This window comes from Bemisia tabaci, chromosome 5, assembly GCF_918797505.1.
Source record: "Bemisia tabaci chromosome 5, PGI_BMITA_v3".
Lineage (NCBI taxonomy): Eukaryota > Metazoa > Arthropoda > Insecta > Hemiptera > Aleyrodidae > Bemisia > Bemisia tabaci.
In genome coordinates this window covers 35,317,115-35,331,151 of record NC_092797.1, presented here as the reverse complement: position 1 = coordinate 35,331,151, position 14,037 = coordinate 35,317,115, and the positions used below count along the sequence as shown (strand labels likewise).

At 40.6% G+C, this 14,037-nt stretch overlaps 1 protein-coding gene across 1 annotated transcript in view; it reads left to right on the top strand.

The window, feature by feature from the left end:
• Positions 1-505: 505 nt before the first annotated feature.
• The window catches only part of SNF4Agamma (SNF4/AMP-activated protein kinase gamma subunit), a 192,270-nt gene continuing 178,738 nt past the window's right edge, over positions 506-14,037 (top strand). The window contains exons 1-2 of the mRNA XM_019056809.2: positions 506-838; positions 4,166-4,976. Coding sequence (XP_018912354.2) covers positions 4,176-4,976 — 801 coding nt within the window. The 5' untranslated portion in view covers positions 506-838; positions 4,166-4,175. The remainder of the gene's footprint in view (positions 839-4,165; positions 4,977-14,037) is intronic.

Below are 14,037 nucleotides of genomic sequence, written 5' to 3'. Positions count from 1 at the left end.
TTGAAAAAAATGATTTACCATCGCCATTTTGGGGGCCGAGCAGTATTCACAAAAATTCCAACTTCTATTTTTTGTAATCCTGACTGGAACCCTGCCACTAATTCAGAAAGTAAGTAACTAATGAATCAAAAACAAATAATCATAAAAAAACTGAATAACATGAACAGAGAACTCTAAAAAAAAAAAAAAAAAAAAAAAAAAAAAAAACTGAAAGCAAAAAATTATTAGAATAAGTAGTATTGAGATTTTCCTATTATTTACTCAATCTGTCCACGTACATATTTCTCTGTATAATATTCCTACTATTACTTATCACGTAGTTTTTGCTTCTACGATATTTCATCATTTTGAGATTGAAAGAGCGCTCCTGTTTTCAACGAGCGACAATTCATATTTTCCCGCTAAATCCCGAACCAATGTTTTTACGTCGGACTTTACCAGAAATACTTGTCGAATGGGTAGTAGAAGCGTTTCCCCTCTTTCTCGCCAGTTTCCGTTTCCTTGTTGTTTCCAGTATTGTGCTAAAATTGAATGTGTAGTATTTGTTACTCCCATCCAATGTAGTTAATAATTGTGTGTTGTTTTGTTATTTTGTGTTATAAACCGTTTTTAGTATTTTAGTTTTTCAAATTTTTACGATATGATTCATCAGTGTTTGCGAGGAAGCACTGCGATCAGTGCGAAAATCCCAGAAGTGCTGTGTTTTCGTCGAGGATTTTAAGGTTATGCTTGTTTTTGTGATATTGTTTGATGGCCAGGTCTCATTTACTCTAAATAGAGTTTCTCGTACACCGTGCAATTTGATTCCATCAGCTGTCTACTCGTAGAAAAGTGGAAGGTAATTTTCTTGTTTTTAAGTATTAGCCAGTCCTCCATTTATGTTTACGTGCATATCCTAACAACTCAGAACTTGCGCTGCTAGATACCTCAACTCAATCTTTCAACCGTGTTCACAGGACATGATATGTATTCTAGAAGGTTCTAAGTTTGCTGAAAGTAGGAACTATGTAATTTTATTGAACTACTTGCTTAGCTCCCGCTCTAGAGATAATCCTATTTACATATGAGCAACTGACGATACTTCTTATCAAGTTGAAAATCATACTTTAAAAACATAGTCCCTGTTTACGGAACAAGACATATCATGTATTCAGTATCTCTAAAGATCATTGTAAATTCGTAATTTCTTGCTGTATTGATGTGACATATTGGCCTTTGTCTGCTGTCTCCATTCTTCATTTTTGAACTGATGAATAGAGTCCCTGCTAAGTAAGTTTGCGCCTGTCTAGAGTGCGATGGAGATTAGCTGTCTTCAGTTTGGCATTAAAGGTAAACTCCAGAAGCAAGATGGTCGATCCTCTTCTTTACTCCGAAAATGCGCAATCTTATTCTGTTGACAATGGAAGTTAGTGAAAGCGCCAAATGAATTTGCTTGATCATTGCATAGAAATCATTTTCATACTGACTTATCAGTATAATGGAGTGAAATTGGACACGAGAGTTCCAATTTCTTGTGTCAACTTTTCAAATTAAGCTTGAAGTTTGAATTACAGATTTAATGGAAATATTATATAATTTCGTTGTCTACTGAATTGATAACAATTTCTTTAAGGCTAGCACCTATCTTGATATCGAGAGGGTCATCTCTCAAGAAACACTGCGGTGGAACACAAAGTTAGGTTGGTTTTTTCAGGAGTAAGTTGATATAATTTTTTATCATGAATTACTTCTATATCGCGGTTCAAATAATAATCATGAATGATAAGTCTAATATTGCACTGATTAGACACAAACCCACACAAAACTTGTGTCAGTTCACTTGATAGCTCTTTATTTTTGACCGTCATGTTTGGTAGAGTGTTTTTTATCAGCGCTCAAAAACGTCATCATCTGTGGCCAATCTTCAGTGGCCAGTTGACAACAACAAAGTGGTTTATCATAAACAGGAAGTCAACACCTGCCTCCTCACTTATCTGAAGCCAGTTTTTCAGGCTGACACCAGTGCGAAACACATATTTTCATAAATTTTTAATTGATCGCTTTTTGATCTTCGTTTAATTTTAATCACTTCCATGACTTAAACCATTCGGAAATCCTTAATTTTAAATTACAGAGCAAGGAACCTTATGGTGGAAAAAATAAACTCACTCATTGAGAGTAATTTTCTGAAAAATTGACAGTAGGTATTTCAAGGTTTCATTGGTCATTCAGGTGCGCATTGAAATTTTGAATTTCTATATCAGCTAAGCAGAGCGCACAGACTGAGTCAACTGTAAATCAGTCATGGTTGCAGTTGTGAGGTCTAGTGAAAGGTCATGTGAATCCCATATAAAAAAAATAGTTTATAACCGGGATGACATGTTCCTAGTAAGTACGAAAATCAAGAAAAACCTGGAAAAATCAGGTTACACTGCGTTTCAATCTCCTGCAGATTATTGCCTTATGAAACAAATTAGTATTTCATTGCCTGGCAAGATGTGGAGCAATGCAAAAGAAATTGAATCCCAGGGCAATGAGGAAAAATTTTGGCCCCACCACAACCTATTCTTATATGCAATCTGCAGGCAAGTGATACAAATGACATAGATGAGAGGGAATGTAACAGTAAAAATTTGGCGTGAAGCTGTGCAACAATTTTGTATCATTTCACCGCGCTATTTTGGGGCATTTTAAAAATTATGTTTCATTGCCCTGCGCTATTAATTTTTTTGTATTGCTCCTTGCAATTTAAAGTGATTTGTCACTGTTTCTGAGGTGGTCGAAGTGGCATGCGATATTACATCGAACCTGTCAAAAATCTTTGCAGATTTAGAATATTCAGCCAGAAAAAGAACGCACATGAGCCTTAAAAATCATTGTAAACAAAACAACTGACAAAATTAAGAAAAATGGAAACAGAATCCTGTTTAGAGTCGATTTCTGTATCAAATGCAAAGTTCTTTTCTAAACAGGATTCTGCTTTCATTTCTATGAATTTTTCGAATCGTTTAGTTTAGAATGATTCCTTAATTTTCCTAAATTTGCCAAGATTTTTGACATAATCGATGCCAGGTTGACCACGTCAGAAACCTTGACGAATCACGTAAGGAGGGTGTGTTTCTCGGGGAAATAATCTACGAGGCTTTGCAGTGTTACTCTCAGGAAAAAGTCAGTAAATTTTGCTGCAGAATCTTGAATCTTTTCCTGCAGTCCAAAAATTTAACTATTTTTAGGCCCTACTTATTAATAGATCCTATGACATATTGACTTTTCCTCTAAAAAGTTATATGGTAAAATTTTTTGTTCTAAATTTTCATTCGTAGGTAACAGATGAATTATTGTAAATATTCTGACTCATTCAAAGCAGCCTCTAACCTACTTTTTTTTAAAAAAAAGTGTGTCAGCAACTTTTCCCCTACTTAATTCGATCTGATGATATTAGATTTAGTTCTTTTTTATGAATTAAATGCCCCAGAAATATTCGCAGGAACTAATCGACGACTTAATTCCTTCACTATGTTTCGCAGCCGATTCCTCTTAGCGAGCTGAATAATTCATCTTTTCGAAACATTTTACCGTTCCACTTGCGTCATGCGCTGCAATTAGTAATTGTTTGTATCGTCATCTTTTAGCTTCTATAGCTAATTTTATTTACGACCTACTATATTTCCAGTTGATTCCATTGGAATTTGATTGTACTTAGTTCTCTTGCACACACATTGAGTCGGTGTAAGTCGGCAATCACATAACTCGTTTGCGGTGTCTGAAAATCTCCGCCTCCATGTCATTATTTTTAAAAGAGAATAAATTGACATGATTCCTTGGAGTTTTTGCAGAATTCTCTTCGCACAGAAGAAAAGTCACGGCAGTTTTGAAGAATGGCCGTTGAGTAGTTTTCCGTTTAAAAAATAAAGTAGGTGTGAAAGGAAGTCTGCGACGTCGCAAACCGAGTTATGTGATTGCCGACTTACACCGTCGATTGGCGATACTGGAAACTTGGCAACACTGGGATGCGCCCTTTTAAATGTATGTAAAATAACCGATAGCCTAGGATTTGCTTAAACGAAGGGAAAACGTTGCCCATAGTGAGAATTGCTGTTGTGTATGAATTCACTTTTACTCTTGAGGAATCTCAAGAAAAACCAACTGACGACCTGATTTAATTTTGTTTTCATTCTGTCAACAGTGAACCTGCTATGGATGAAGCAGTCATCAGAAAAGAAAATGAGACCGAAGAAGAAGACGACGACTCGGAAGAAGAGACGGAAGAAGAAAACGGGAACAACAACGACGGGGTGGGAGAGGGGCGGGTAGAGGAGGAGGAAGACGACGACGACGATGATGACGTCGACGACCTGGTGTCGGCCATCAACTACAACACCATCAACTCCTTATCGGCGCTCAAGGAGATCCTCGGGGACAGCCAGGAAAGCGAGCCCTGGTTCCAGCACTACTTCCTGCGCCACTGCAACCGGTTGCCCTCCCGGAACCAGCAGTACCCCGACTTCCCGCGGCGACGCCTCTCCGAGTGCAAGGAGGAAGACGAGTCCGTCGACGAGCGTGGCGACTCCCCGAAGACGCATACGACGGGCTCCTTGACGCCGACCAACGAATCAACCCCGACACCTACCCCCACGCCGACGGGGACGGTGACGACGATCAAGACCTGCGGGAACCACACGTTCACGGTCTCGGCCTGCGAGAAGGTCTCGGAATCGACCGGGACCAACGCGAGCAACACGTCGTCGGAAACGACGTCCACGTCGGCCACGCCCAACTCGTCGATGCCCTCGACGCCGATGAGGTCCAACCAGTCGGACACGCCGCCCCTCTCGCCGAGGGTGAGCAGGGCCGCGTCCCCGCACCTGGACAAGAAGTTCTTCGACTCCTCGCTCATCGAGATGAAGTCCCAGGCCTCGTCGTCTTCCACCATCGATAATGACTCGTCCGAGGACATCTGGGTCAAGCGCATCGATTTCGATTCATTCAAAAAGAGGGTGAGTCTTTTCCTATATTTATCTGCCTCTCTTTTTGTTTTGCTTCTCTTTAAGGAGTTTCAGGGAGTCTAGCATCAGGATTATCCCAATTCTATCAGGTTTTTGAGGTCAATTCGGACTTACTTAATTCCGATTTCATCAGGATTTGAGGAAAAATCGGACGTAAAATCAGCATTTGAGAAAAGTCGGCCGTCCGATCGGTTTTTTTTATCGAGCTATTTTTGTGATTTTTTTTGGTATTAATTTTTCTCCGCAAAAACTAGAATTTGATCAGGATTTGGAAAAATTATGAAATCAGGATTTAACAGTCATAAATCAGGATTTTCCAAAATGAAAATCTAGACACCTTGTTTGCTTTGGACGTTTTGGGCGTTTTTGTCCTAAAGTTTTCATGGCACGCTCTTCCATGTTCTGGAATTAATAAGACGAATCAGAGTTTTTGTGGACTAAGGCCCCGTATGAACAAGCATTGGCGGATCCAGCTAATCGGCAACATTGTCTTTTCTCCATTGAAACCTATGGAAATGTATAGATTCTTAGAGGGACCAGGTGCTCCGACAAGAATTCATTATTTAGCACAGGTTCAAATGGAGGCAATCCGGTGTTTCCAAATTGCTGGATCCGCCTCCGGCAAATGCACGAAAACGCCGCCGAAGCTCTCAAGCGCTCAGTCCACGTGCAAACTAGAGGCTTAAAAGAGGTTCACCGATGCCTTTCTTGGCTCTCTCATTGGCCAGTGCAGTGGTGCAAGTCGGAGTAATCGATGAGTCGCTTTGAAGCCTTTAGCTTGCACGTGGGCTCGACGCTGCAAATCGTGAGACTTGAAGTCTCGCCACCGATGAAACGTCTCAAGTTGACGTTCGTCCACACAACATCGTGACGCAGCACAACTAATTGCCCGGCGTCACCTTTCCCAGGTGCCTGTTTTTTTGCCTCATTTTCACCTGTTTATCGTCGTTGAAAAATTTCGGATCGGCGTTCGATTCGATCGATCCTTGATCTACATCCTGAGCAACGTTCGAGCGGCCGGAGCGGAGTGACGTCACCTGTTTGGACGTTGATCGTGACATGCCGCATGTCGCGCCACCCGGTCTCGCTCTGCTCCGCCTTGAACTTAAAGTTGTCGGATCGGCGGGAAAATGTGAATGCTCTCAATGGCAGAGCCATATTCGTCGCCTCGGATCCTCGCCCATTTGAACGGAGCGCGCGAGAATCCTCTTTTACGACCGGCATAACATTACTGCCTGCCGAGCTAACGAAAAACGCCGTATGTAAAATTAGACATTGCCAAATTCTCTACTAATAAAATACACAATTTTCTATAAAATTTTTGGATGATCTTCCTTGAATTTTTCCGAGAGGATTTTACTCGCGTTTTAATTCAGCGCACCCGTGAATTTCAAGGAAAATTATTCACGACTTTCCACGGAAATTAATTTTTTTATCTTGGGAAGTTTGGCAACATTCGAATGCTGATAAGGTGATTTTGCATAGCGTGATAGATTACCCATTACATCGCGTCAAGCGTTTTTCCTGGTAGTTGCTTTTTAGGTTTTAAGAAGGCAGAGGTGCAGAAAACGCGGGATCGTGAATCACGTTAGGAAAGGCAAGGGCTATTTAAATAGCCGTAATACCCACCCCCGCCCCCCTCTTATTTTTTTATTCACAATTACTTATAGGGAAATGTTGCAACACGATCTTGCATCAGGGCTGTCCAGGATCCATATATAACATGATGCGATTTTTTTAGATTTTTTGACGCCACCCGTCCCTTCTTCCAAATAATTACGTAAATGAATCTAAATTATAATATTGTAATTAATAATTATGACACCCAATTATGAAATGCGTTTATCTAAGGATAAAATAGTTGAAGAGAAATGTTGTGAAAAACACAAGTGAAAACTGTTAAAGCCGTGGACAATAAATGATAATGTTAGTCTAGAAAACGCGGGTTTCCCACGTGGTCGAATAGTGATATCACCATTCGCTTACATCATGTGCGCTTACTCGGAATACAAACAAAAAGTAGCTTTTACCTGACGAGAAGAGGTGACTTTAACGCCTTGTCAGTTCGCCTTCAACTTTTAGTGTAGGCAACATGGGCTCTTACGTGGTCGAATTGTGGTATCATAGTGCCATGGCACGTACAGTCGGAATACGCACAAAATATAGCTTTTCACTGGACAGAAAGAGGTGGATTTAAGGCCTTGTCAGTTCGCCTTCAACTTTTAGGGTAGGCAACATGGGCTCCCACGTGGTCGAATAGTGGTATCACCGTAAATGTCACGATTTATCGGAACACGCAAAGAATAATGTGGATAGATGATTCTAACGCATCGGTAGTTCTCCTCCAACTTTTAGTGTAGGCAACATGGGCTCCCACGTGGTCGAATAGTGGTATCATCGTGAAATGTCTCGCATACTTGGATCACACACAGACGCAAAGAAGAGATTCGCTCGCCTGCAATCGTGGTTCTATCCAATATAAACTTTCACATGATCAAATAGTAATAATGCTAAAAGGTGGATCGTGAGCTTACGTTTGTAGGACCTCCGTGAATTGGCGAGGCTAATACATTAAATTAAAATCTAATTGAAAACGTGAATATTTAAAGCACTGAACTAAGAAATATGCGTTTTTAAGGAAAGAACAGGTGAAAAAATGATTACCGAAGATAAGAGCGTACCGTTATTTTTGCACAGTCCCCTCACAGTTTTGCGAGAAAACTTCGCAACCATGACTTTGCGTGAATGTTTTGAGACAGCTTTCCGCGAAAATCACGCGATTTCGCGGCAGAATTCCCGATTTCTCTATTTTTACCTTTTCGTGCGTATGTAATGAAATATTGATCGCCGTTAAGTCAGCGTAGGTATGTACTTCTTGCCATTTGCTGTTTTCGAACGCACTTATCTTTTTCATCTTTGAAACTGTATTTCAATTAAGTTTTCGATGAAAATAGATCAGAACCGCCCGTGAGACGATTCAAGAGTTTTTCAAACTTTCCTGGGGGAGGCTTCTGTGTCCCTTCAAGGAGGAGCTTGGGAAGTTCTTCCAAATCTTCTCTTTTAACCGGTGGTGATCTTCAGACCTCTTTCCTTAAGGGATGTCTTTCTGTGTCCTCCGGACCTCTCTTAATCGGGTGCCCTTCCCTCCGCAAAAAGTTGCTATATTCGTATAGTTTCGCCCAGGGGAGCGGACTATATTTCTGTCATGATAGCGAAGAGAGCAGTAAGTGTCAAATTTTCGAAATCGAGTTTCCCTCAAAATTCATATAAACTCTTTAGATTAAATCACTGAAATAGCTAAAATAGAAAAATTCATCTTAATTCTATATAAATGATACACTTGTGAAAGCCATAAGTGCGCAAAAAATGACGTAGTTTCAGGCAAGACAGCAGTAAGTGACAATATTCCTCCAGAGAGCCAATGAAAACAGTTCTTTCAAGGAAAGTGCCGCCCTCCTCTGCCAATTTCTAACTTGACGATGTGTTTGTTGTGTGCCCAAAACGCAACCAGCAAGCACTTACGGCTGTCTTGCCTGACAATAACCTAGCATGAAAATGAAAAATACAATTTTTATGTAATGGAAATAAAATCAGTCGATTTTTAAGTACCCTCTATGATTCTTTCGGACGATTAGTGGCAATTTAACAAAGAACGGAGGCTTCTTTCAATACAATTTTCCGCTCAGGAGCTTCTGAGCCCGTTTTCTCAGAACTTCACTTTTGCACTTACTGCTCTCTTCCCATCAAAGAGTAGGTTCTTCTCGCTCGTCGCCGCGGCTGGTATGTTGAGGAAGGTCGGCACACCTTCGCCGTGCATACGATCACGCTCCTCAGCCAGTGTCAGTGTTTACAGTAACGACAGTGTCGCTAAACGGTGCGATTAACTTTGGAAGTAAACTCGTCGGTCTTATCGATTTCCTGTCCCCTCTTTTCCCTCCTCGCTCTCCGGTGAGATCTATTCTTTTCCGTTCGTTTCGCGTTCATTTTTGAGCAGGCGCCTCATTAAACAATTATCGTTCTCACCAAATATCCTCAAGGGCACCAGCGACTCGGGCCGTGTCGCCAAACTTTGTCCACGAATGATGAATCATTGATTTTAAAGTGGGACCCGATACTTCCTGGCCCATGGGAACAAGTACGCGTGAGGTTGTCACGTGACTTGGATTGTGTTACATCAAGCTTCGAAAGCTTCGAGCTTTGCGTTTCTTGACGTGCAGCATGGAGAGGGACCCAGCAATGAGTGGGAGTTTCCCTGGAAATTCTGGGGAAAATACACTGAAAAAAAAACTCCGGCCGTGGAAGCCGTACTTACGGGCTATATAGACATACCGTCCGCCTTCCGGGTTCGGAAGCCGAAAGTTCCAGGCGTTCCGGAACAATCGAAGCTACGGCTCCAGCACCCGGAACTTTCGGCCTCTGAGCTCGGAACGGTGTATTTCTATACATATACACTGGAAAAAAAAACACATTGGATCTAGAGTCCAGACTCTTGTAAACATTGACAAGAAAAAACACTATTGATTCAATCAGATTTAAGCTTTAATCAAAAGACAATCCGCTTAAATTAAGAAACTTGGATCTTGATTTAAGCAAAAATCCGATTAAATCAAGATTATTTTTTCTTTTCGATGTTTTTAAGAGTCTGGACTCTAGATCCAATGTATTTTTTTCCAGTGTGTATAACCCGTAATTTGTTTTTCCGTGTATGTACGTTCGGGGAAAATTTGATAGAAAAACATACACACATGCACGTCATGTACACGGTGATCACTCACACTCTAAAGGGACACTGAGAACTTTCCCGATAGTTCTCGGGGACGTCCCGCGTAATCCATTAGCTTGACAGCTCTTTGGAAAAAATCGATTCGAATTTTTTAATGAAAGGGAAGTGAAAGTTTATTGGAATGCTTCGAACGTAGCAATAGACAAAAATCCCAACAAAAAATATTGACATGACGATCGCTGAGCTCAAAATTTTGCAAGGAGCCAGGACCACAACAGGAATTATTAGCGTGTACCATCAGAATATTTGATGCTACCGAGCGAGCCTAACGTGCCAAAGAACGCACGATTACCTAGTTTTAATCAAACAGTTCTCAACTAGCAGAAAAACTGGTTCACCAATTAATAATTTCTGAATTTTAAGGTGCGTATCAAAATATCTCGGAAATTCAAGTTGTCTCAAATACAACAAAGTACAAACTAATGATCAGATCTGAAAATCCAATTGAAAACATGAGTTGAATAATAATATGCACTGGGAAAAAAACACATTGGATCTATAGAGTCCAGGCTCCAAAAAAAATCGACAAGAAAAAATAATCTTGATTCAATCAGATTTAAGCGTAAATCAAGAACCAAGCCTCTTAATTTGAGAGGATTCCCTTTTGATTTAAGCTTAAATTTGCTTGAATCAAGAGTCATTTTTCTTGTCAATGTTTTCAAGAGTCTGGACTCTAGATCCAATGTGTTTTTTTTTCCAGTGTGCCTTTGCGTAGCACTACTTTTCTCTCTTTAAAATGTACAGTAACCCTAATCTATATCTTTAAACCAAACCACGTTGAAAGAAGCAAGATCACCGATCACCTCCATTTGAAGAACATTAAACATGACCAGTGCATGCGACTGATTTTTGGAGTGGCAAGGCGTGAATGAGCGACTATCGATTTTTCCCCTCTTGAAGCTATGGCACAGAATCGATTATTCAGGTGTTCATCGCAAACGTCCTGTTTACCGATCTTTTTCATAGGTTTAAATGGCAGATCAATCGATTCATCGCAAAGTACGTCACGCCATTGGATTCTTGCATGGCGAGCATTATCAGTGGAAAGAAATCAATGCACGCATTCAAAGGAACTGGATTCTATAATATTGTTTGCTTTCCGACTACGCTCAAATCTTGATTGGGTGTCAGTGAGTGAAGTCAAGTGGCTAATGGCAGTGTGATGGAGGCTGTACACTTTGCAAAATTATCACCGCCATTCCGAAGGCGGTCGGAAAATTAGGGCATGATTCTGGTGTACCGAATCTCCAAGTCTTGTCGTTTAATCATGCTGATGTCATTGGCCTCAAGTTGAAAGCTCATGCACACACATGACCCGCGCTTCAACGCGAGGCCAAACGGCGCGATTTTTGGGCCTCGAAAGAGGTGGGATAGAGTTAACTATATTTGAGGGGCTTGGAGCACAAGGCGCATAAGTGCAGTTTTTGAAAAAAATGAGATATCACTGATTACAAGTAAAATCAGTCTCATTGCTGACTCTGTGAAAAATTCGCTCCCAAATTCTACTTTTTAAGAACTAAAAAGTCAGTTAAAACATTCTTTCCGCCGTAAGGCTCCATGGAATTTCAAAACTTCAAACACGTATTTCTCGAAATAGCAAAAACTGCACTCGTACGCCTTGTCCTCCAAGCCCGTCATTGATCGTTACGGAATAGGGGGCATGATCCGATCAGTCCACGCGGTCAAACTTTACAGTATAGCAATTTCTGTCTAGGTAGGTCGAAAAATTTAATTTTGAGTTTTCAACGGAAATCCCACCAGAGTGTCCTAACCTAAAAAAGAAAATATGATTATTTTAGTCAGTTTTAATGCCAAAAAAGGCGTGAAATTCCAACAGAGTCTGTCGATTTTTCCCCTGAAAATAGCAGGGTAGAATTCGGAACATGTTTCCTCGAAATTGCCATTTTCATTAGCCGCAAACTGCGAACAACAATAACTACAGTTTGTTTTGAAATTTTTGGGTGTCTCTTGTCACCAAATATTTGTAGAATACTCGTCTTTTATATTAGTATTAGTGGCTCTAGTACCAATTATTCAATTTTGAATTTTTGTGGATTAAATCCCCTTCCCCAATTCTCTTTTAACACTTCACGGATCGAGATAGGGGCGGACAGATTTATGACCTTAAGAAGGAGAATAAACATATAAGAGAAACATGTAATAATTGGAAGGCGTTAAACACAAACCAGTTAAATTACATCAGACATTGTCCTTAACTTCTCACGATTAAATTTTTATCAGAAAACTGACATCGAGTAGCGCTGTAACTCGCAGTTTTGTGATTGTATTCTTTAAAATCCATGGTAAACTTACAGTGATTTTAAAGGCGTGGTATGTTGCTTATTAGTTTTCTGTGGCAGGAAATCAGGCGATACGAAATCTAGTCGAGCTGATTCTGGCTGAAGCCGTCCACACATTAGAAGCTTTCGATTCCTTTGTAGGTTGACTTTAAAGTCACTTATGAACCGTCAATTAGTTTTCCGGGCCCGTGTCTCTTCACGTTGTCACCTCGAACTGAAGTTACTTAAGTGGCGAACAAATTTTAGTAACGTGACACCTAATCTCTTTATCGCCGTCCAGTCTCTTGTTTAATCACGCTAAGTGTGATCTTACCCCGACTTATTATCATATTCTCGCTTTATCTTTCTGTAGTTTGAGCTTTTGTCTTGTTCCCGATTGGCATCCGATCTTAACGCACAGTCTTTCCGCCCTTTTCTTGAGGTCCTTGTCGCATTGTCAAAGTTTCTGTCGCAGTTCGTTTTTTCTTTCATGTACGATCTTTTAACACAACCGCGTCGGTGTTTTTTGAAGTTTTTTCAACTTCCGTGTTCTGTTTTGAACTATTAATCGAACTTAAAGTGTAGTGGGATTTTATATTGTTGGTTCCCTATAATCGTGATTATTTTTCGAATCATCAAGCAGTTTCCTCTCCAGTGCAACGAATAAATCGAAGCTCCAAAGTATTGTCCTGTCATAAAAAACACCGTATGTACATCAGTTATATTTTCCTCCTTTCTCCAAAATCCTCTCCATTAATCTTGGATCTTGAGTATGAGTTCAGACGCAATAAACTGCGCGAAAAAACGGGTTCTCAGGTTGATCATTCACCTTCGTCTAAGGTACTCGAATGATAATGCCTTGCGCAATGCCATAAGCTTCACGTCTTGAGTTTCCAATTTTATGTCGAAGCTCACCTTCAGACCTGTACGCCCTCATCTTTTTTTTAGCGAAAGTTTCTCCTCTGCCTCCTCCTTTTCCTCCTTTTCCTCCTCCTCCACCTTCTCCTCCTCCTCTTTCGCCTTTCCTCCCCTTCATCAAAAATCACAGAAGGAACGGAATTTGTAAAAATAAAACTCTGCACGGTACAAAAAAAAAGTAACCAAAATGTTGTTTAAATATGGGAAATGAAATACAGAATAATGCAAGTCTTCGGTTATTTTTAGAGTTTCCCAGTCTCTCCGTTGTTTTCGGCGCTAAATTTACCGTAAACTTTACCAAAACCCACACGAAATTTAAGTTGGTTTGTGTTTTACTTCCTATATATTAACCAAAAGTAACCCAAAGAACACTAATATTTTTCTCAGTGTGGAAAAATATAGAGGTTCGTCTCACTTCGTGATTTTATGGATAATTCATACACCGCAATCGCTGTTTCTCAAATGAGCTATAAATGGTAGTTTCCTATCGTAAAATGAGATTCAAATGTAGTTCAATACAGCGCCGGATTTACCTACTTACCGCCCGTGGGCTGCCTGTTTTTTGCCGCCCCCTTCTCATTCGTTTTGAAACATCAATAAAAACCATCAAATGAACGTGCCAGCGGGGGAGGGGTGCCTAAGACGCGTTTACTCGTGTTGGACACATTTTTTGCGAAAGCCCTGTCAACACTATTAGCAAAAGTTCACGGTACTCGGTGCGAAAATTAAGTTTCGTAAACCTATCTCTGTGTGGACAAGGCCTTCCATTCATAAGAAATGAACGAAAAAATTACGAAAGCAGAACAAACATAAATGTGGATTAATGATTTTAACTTCCGCCGCCGCGCCGCGCTGACCGCACCGTGTTTGGCGCAATGCGTGAAGTATTCCGACAGTCTTGTAGGCGCTGTGAGTTTCACGCCGACCGCTGCTGAACGCACTGTGTTTGACGCAATGCATGAAGTATTCACGCAGTCTTGTAGGCGCTATCCGTTTTACGCTGACCGCAATGACCGCACTCTGTTTGATGCAATGTGTGAAGTATTCGTGCAGTCTTGTAGGCGCCAATATG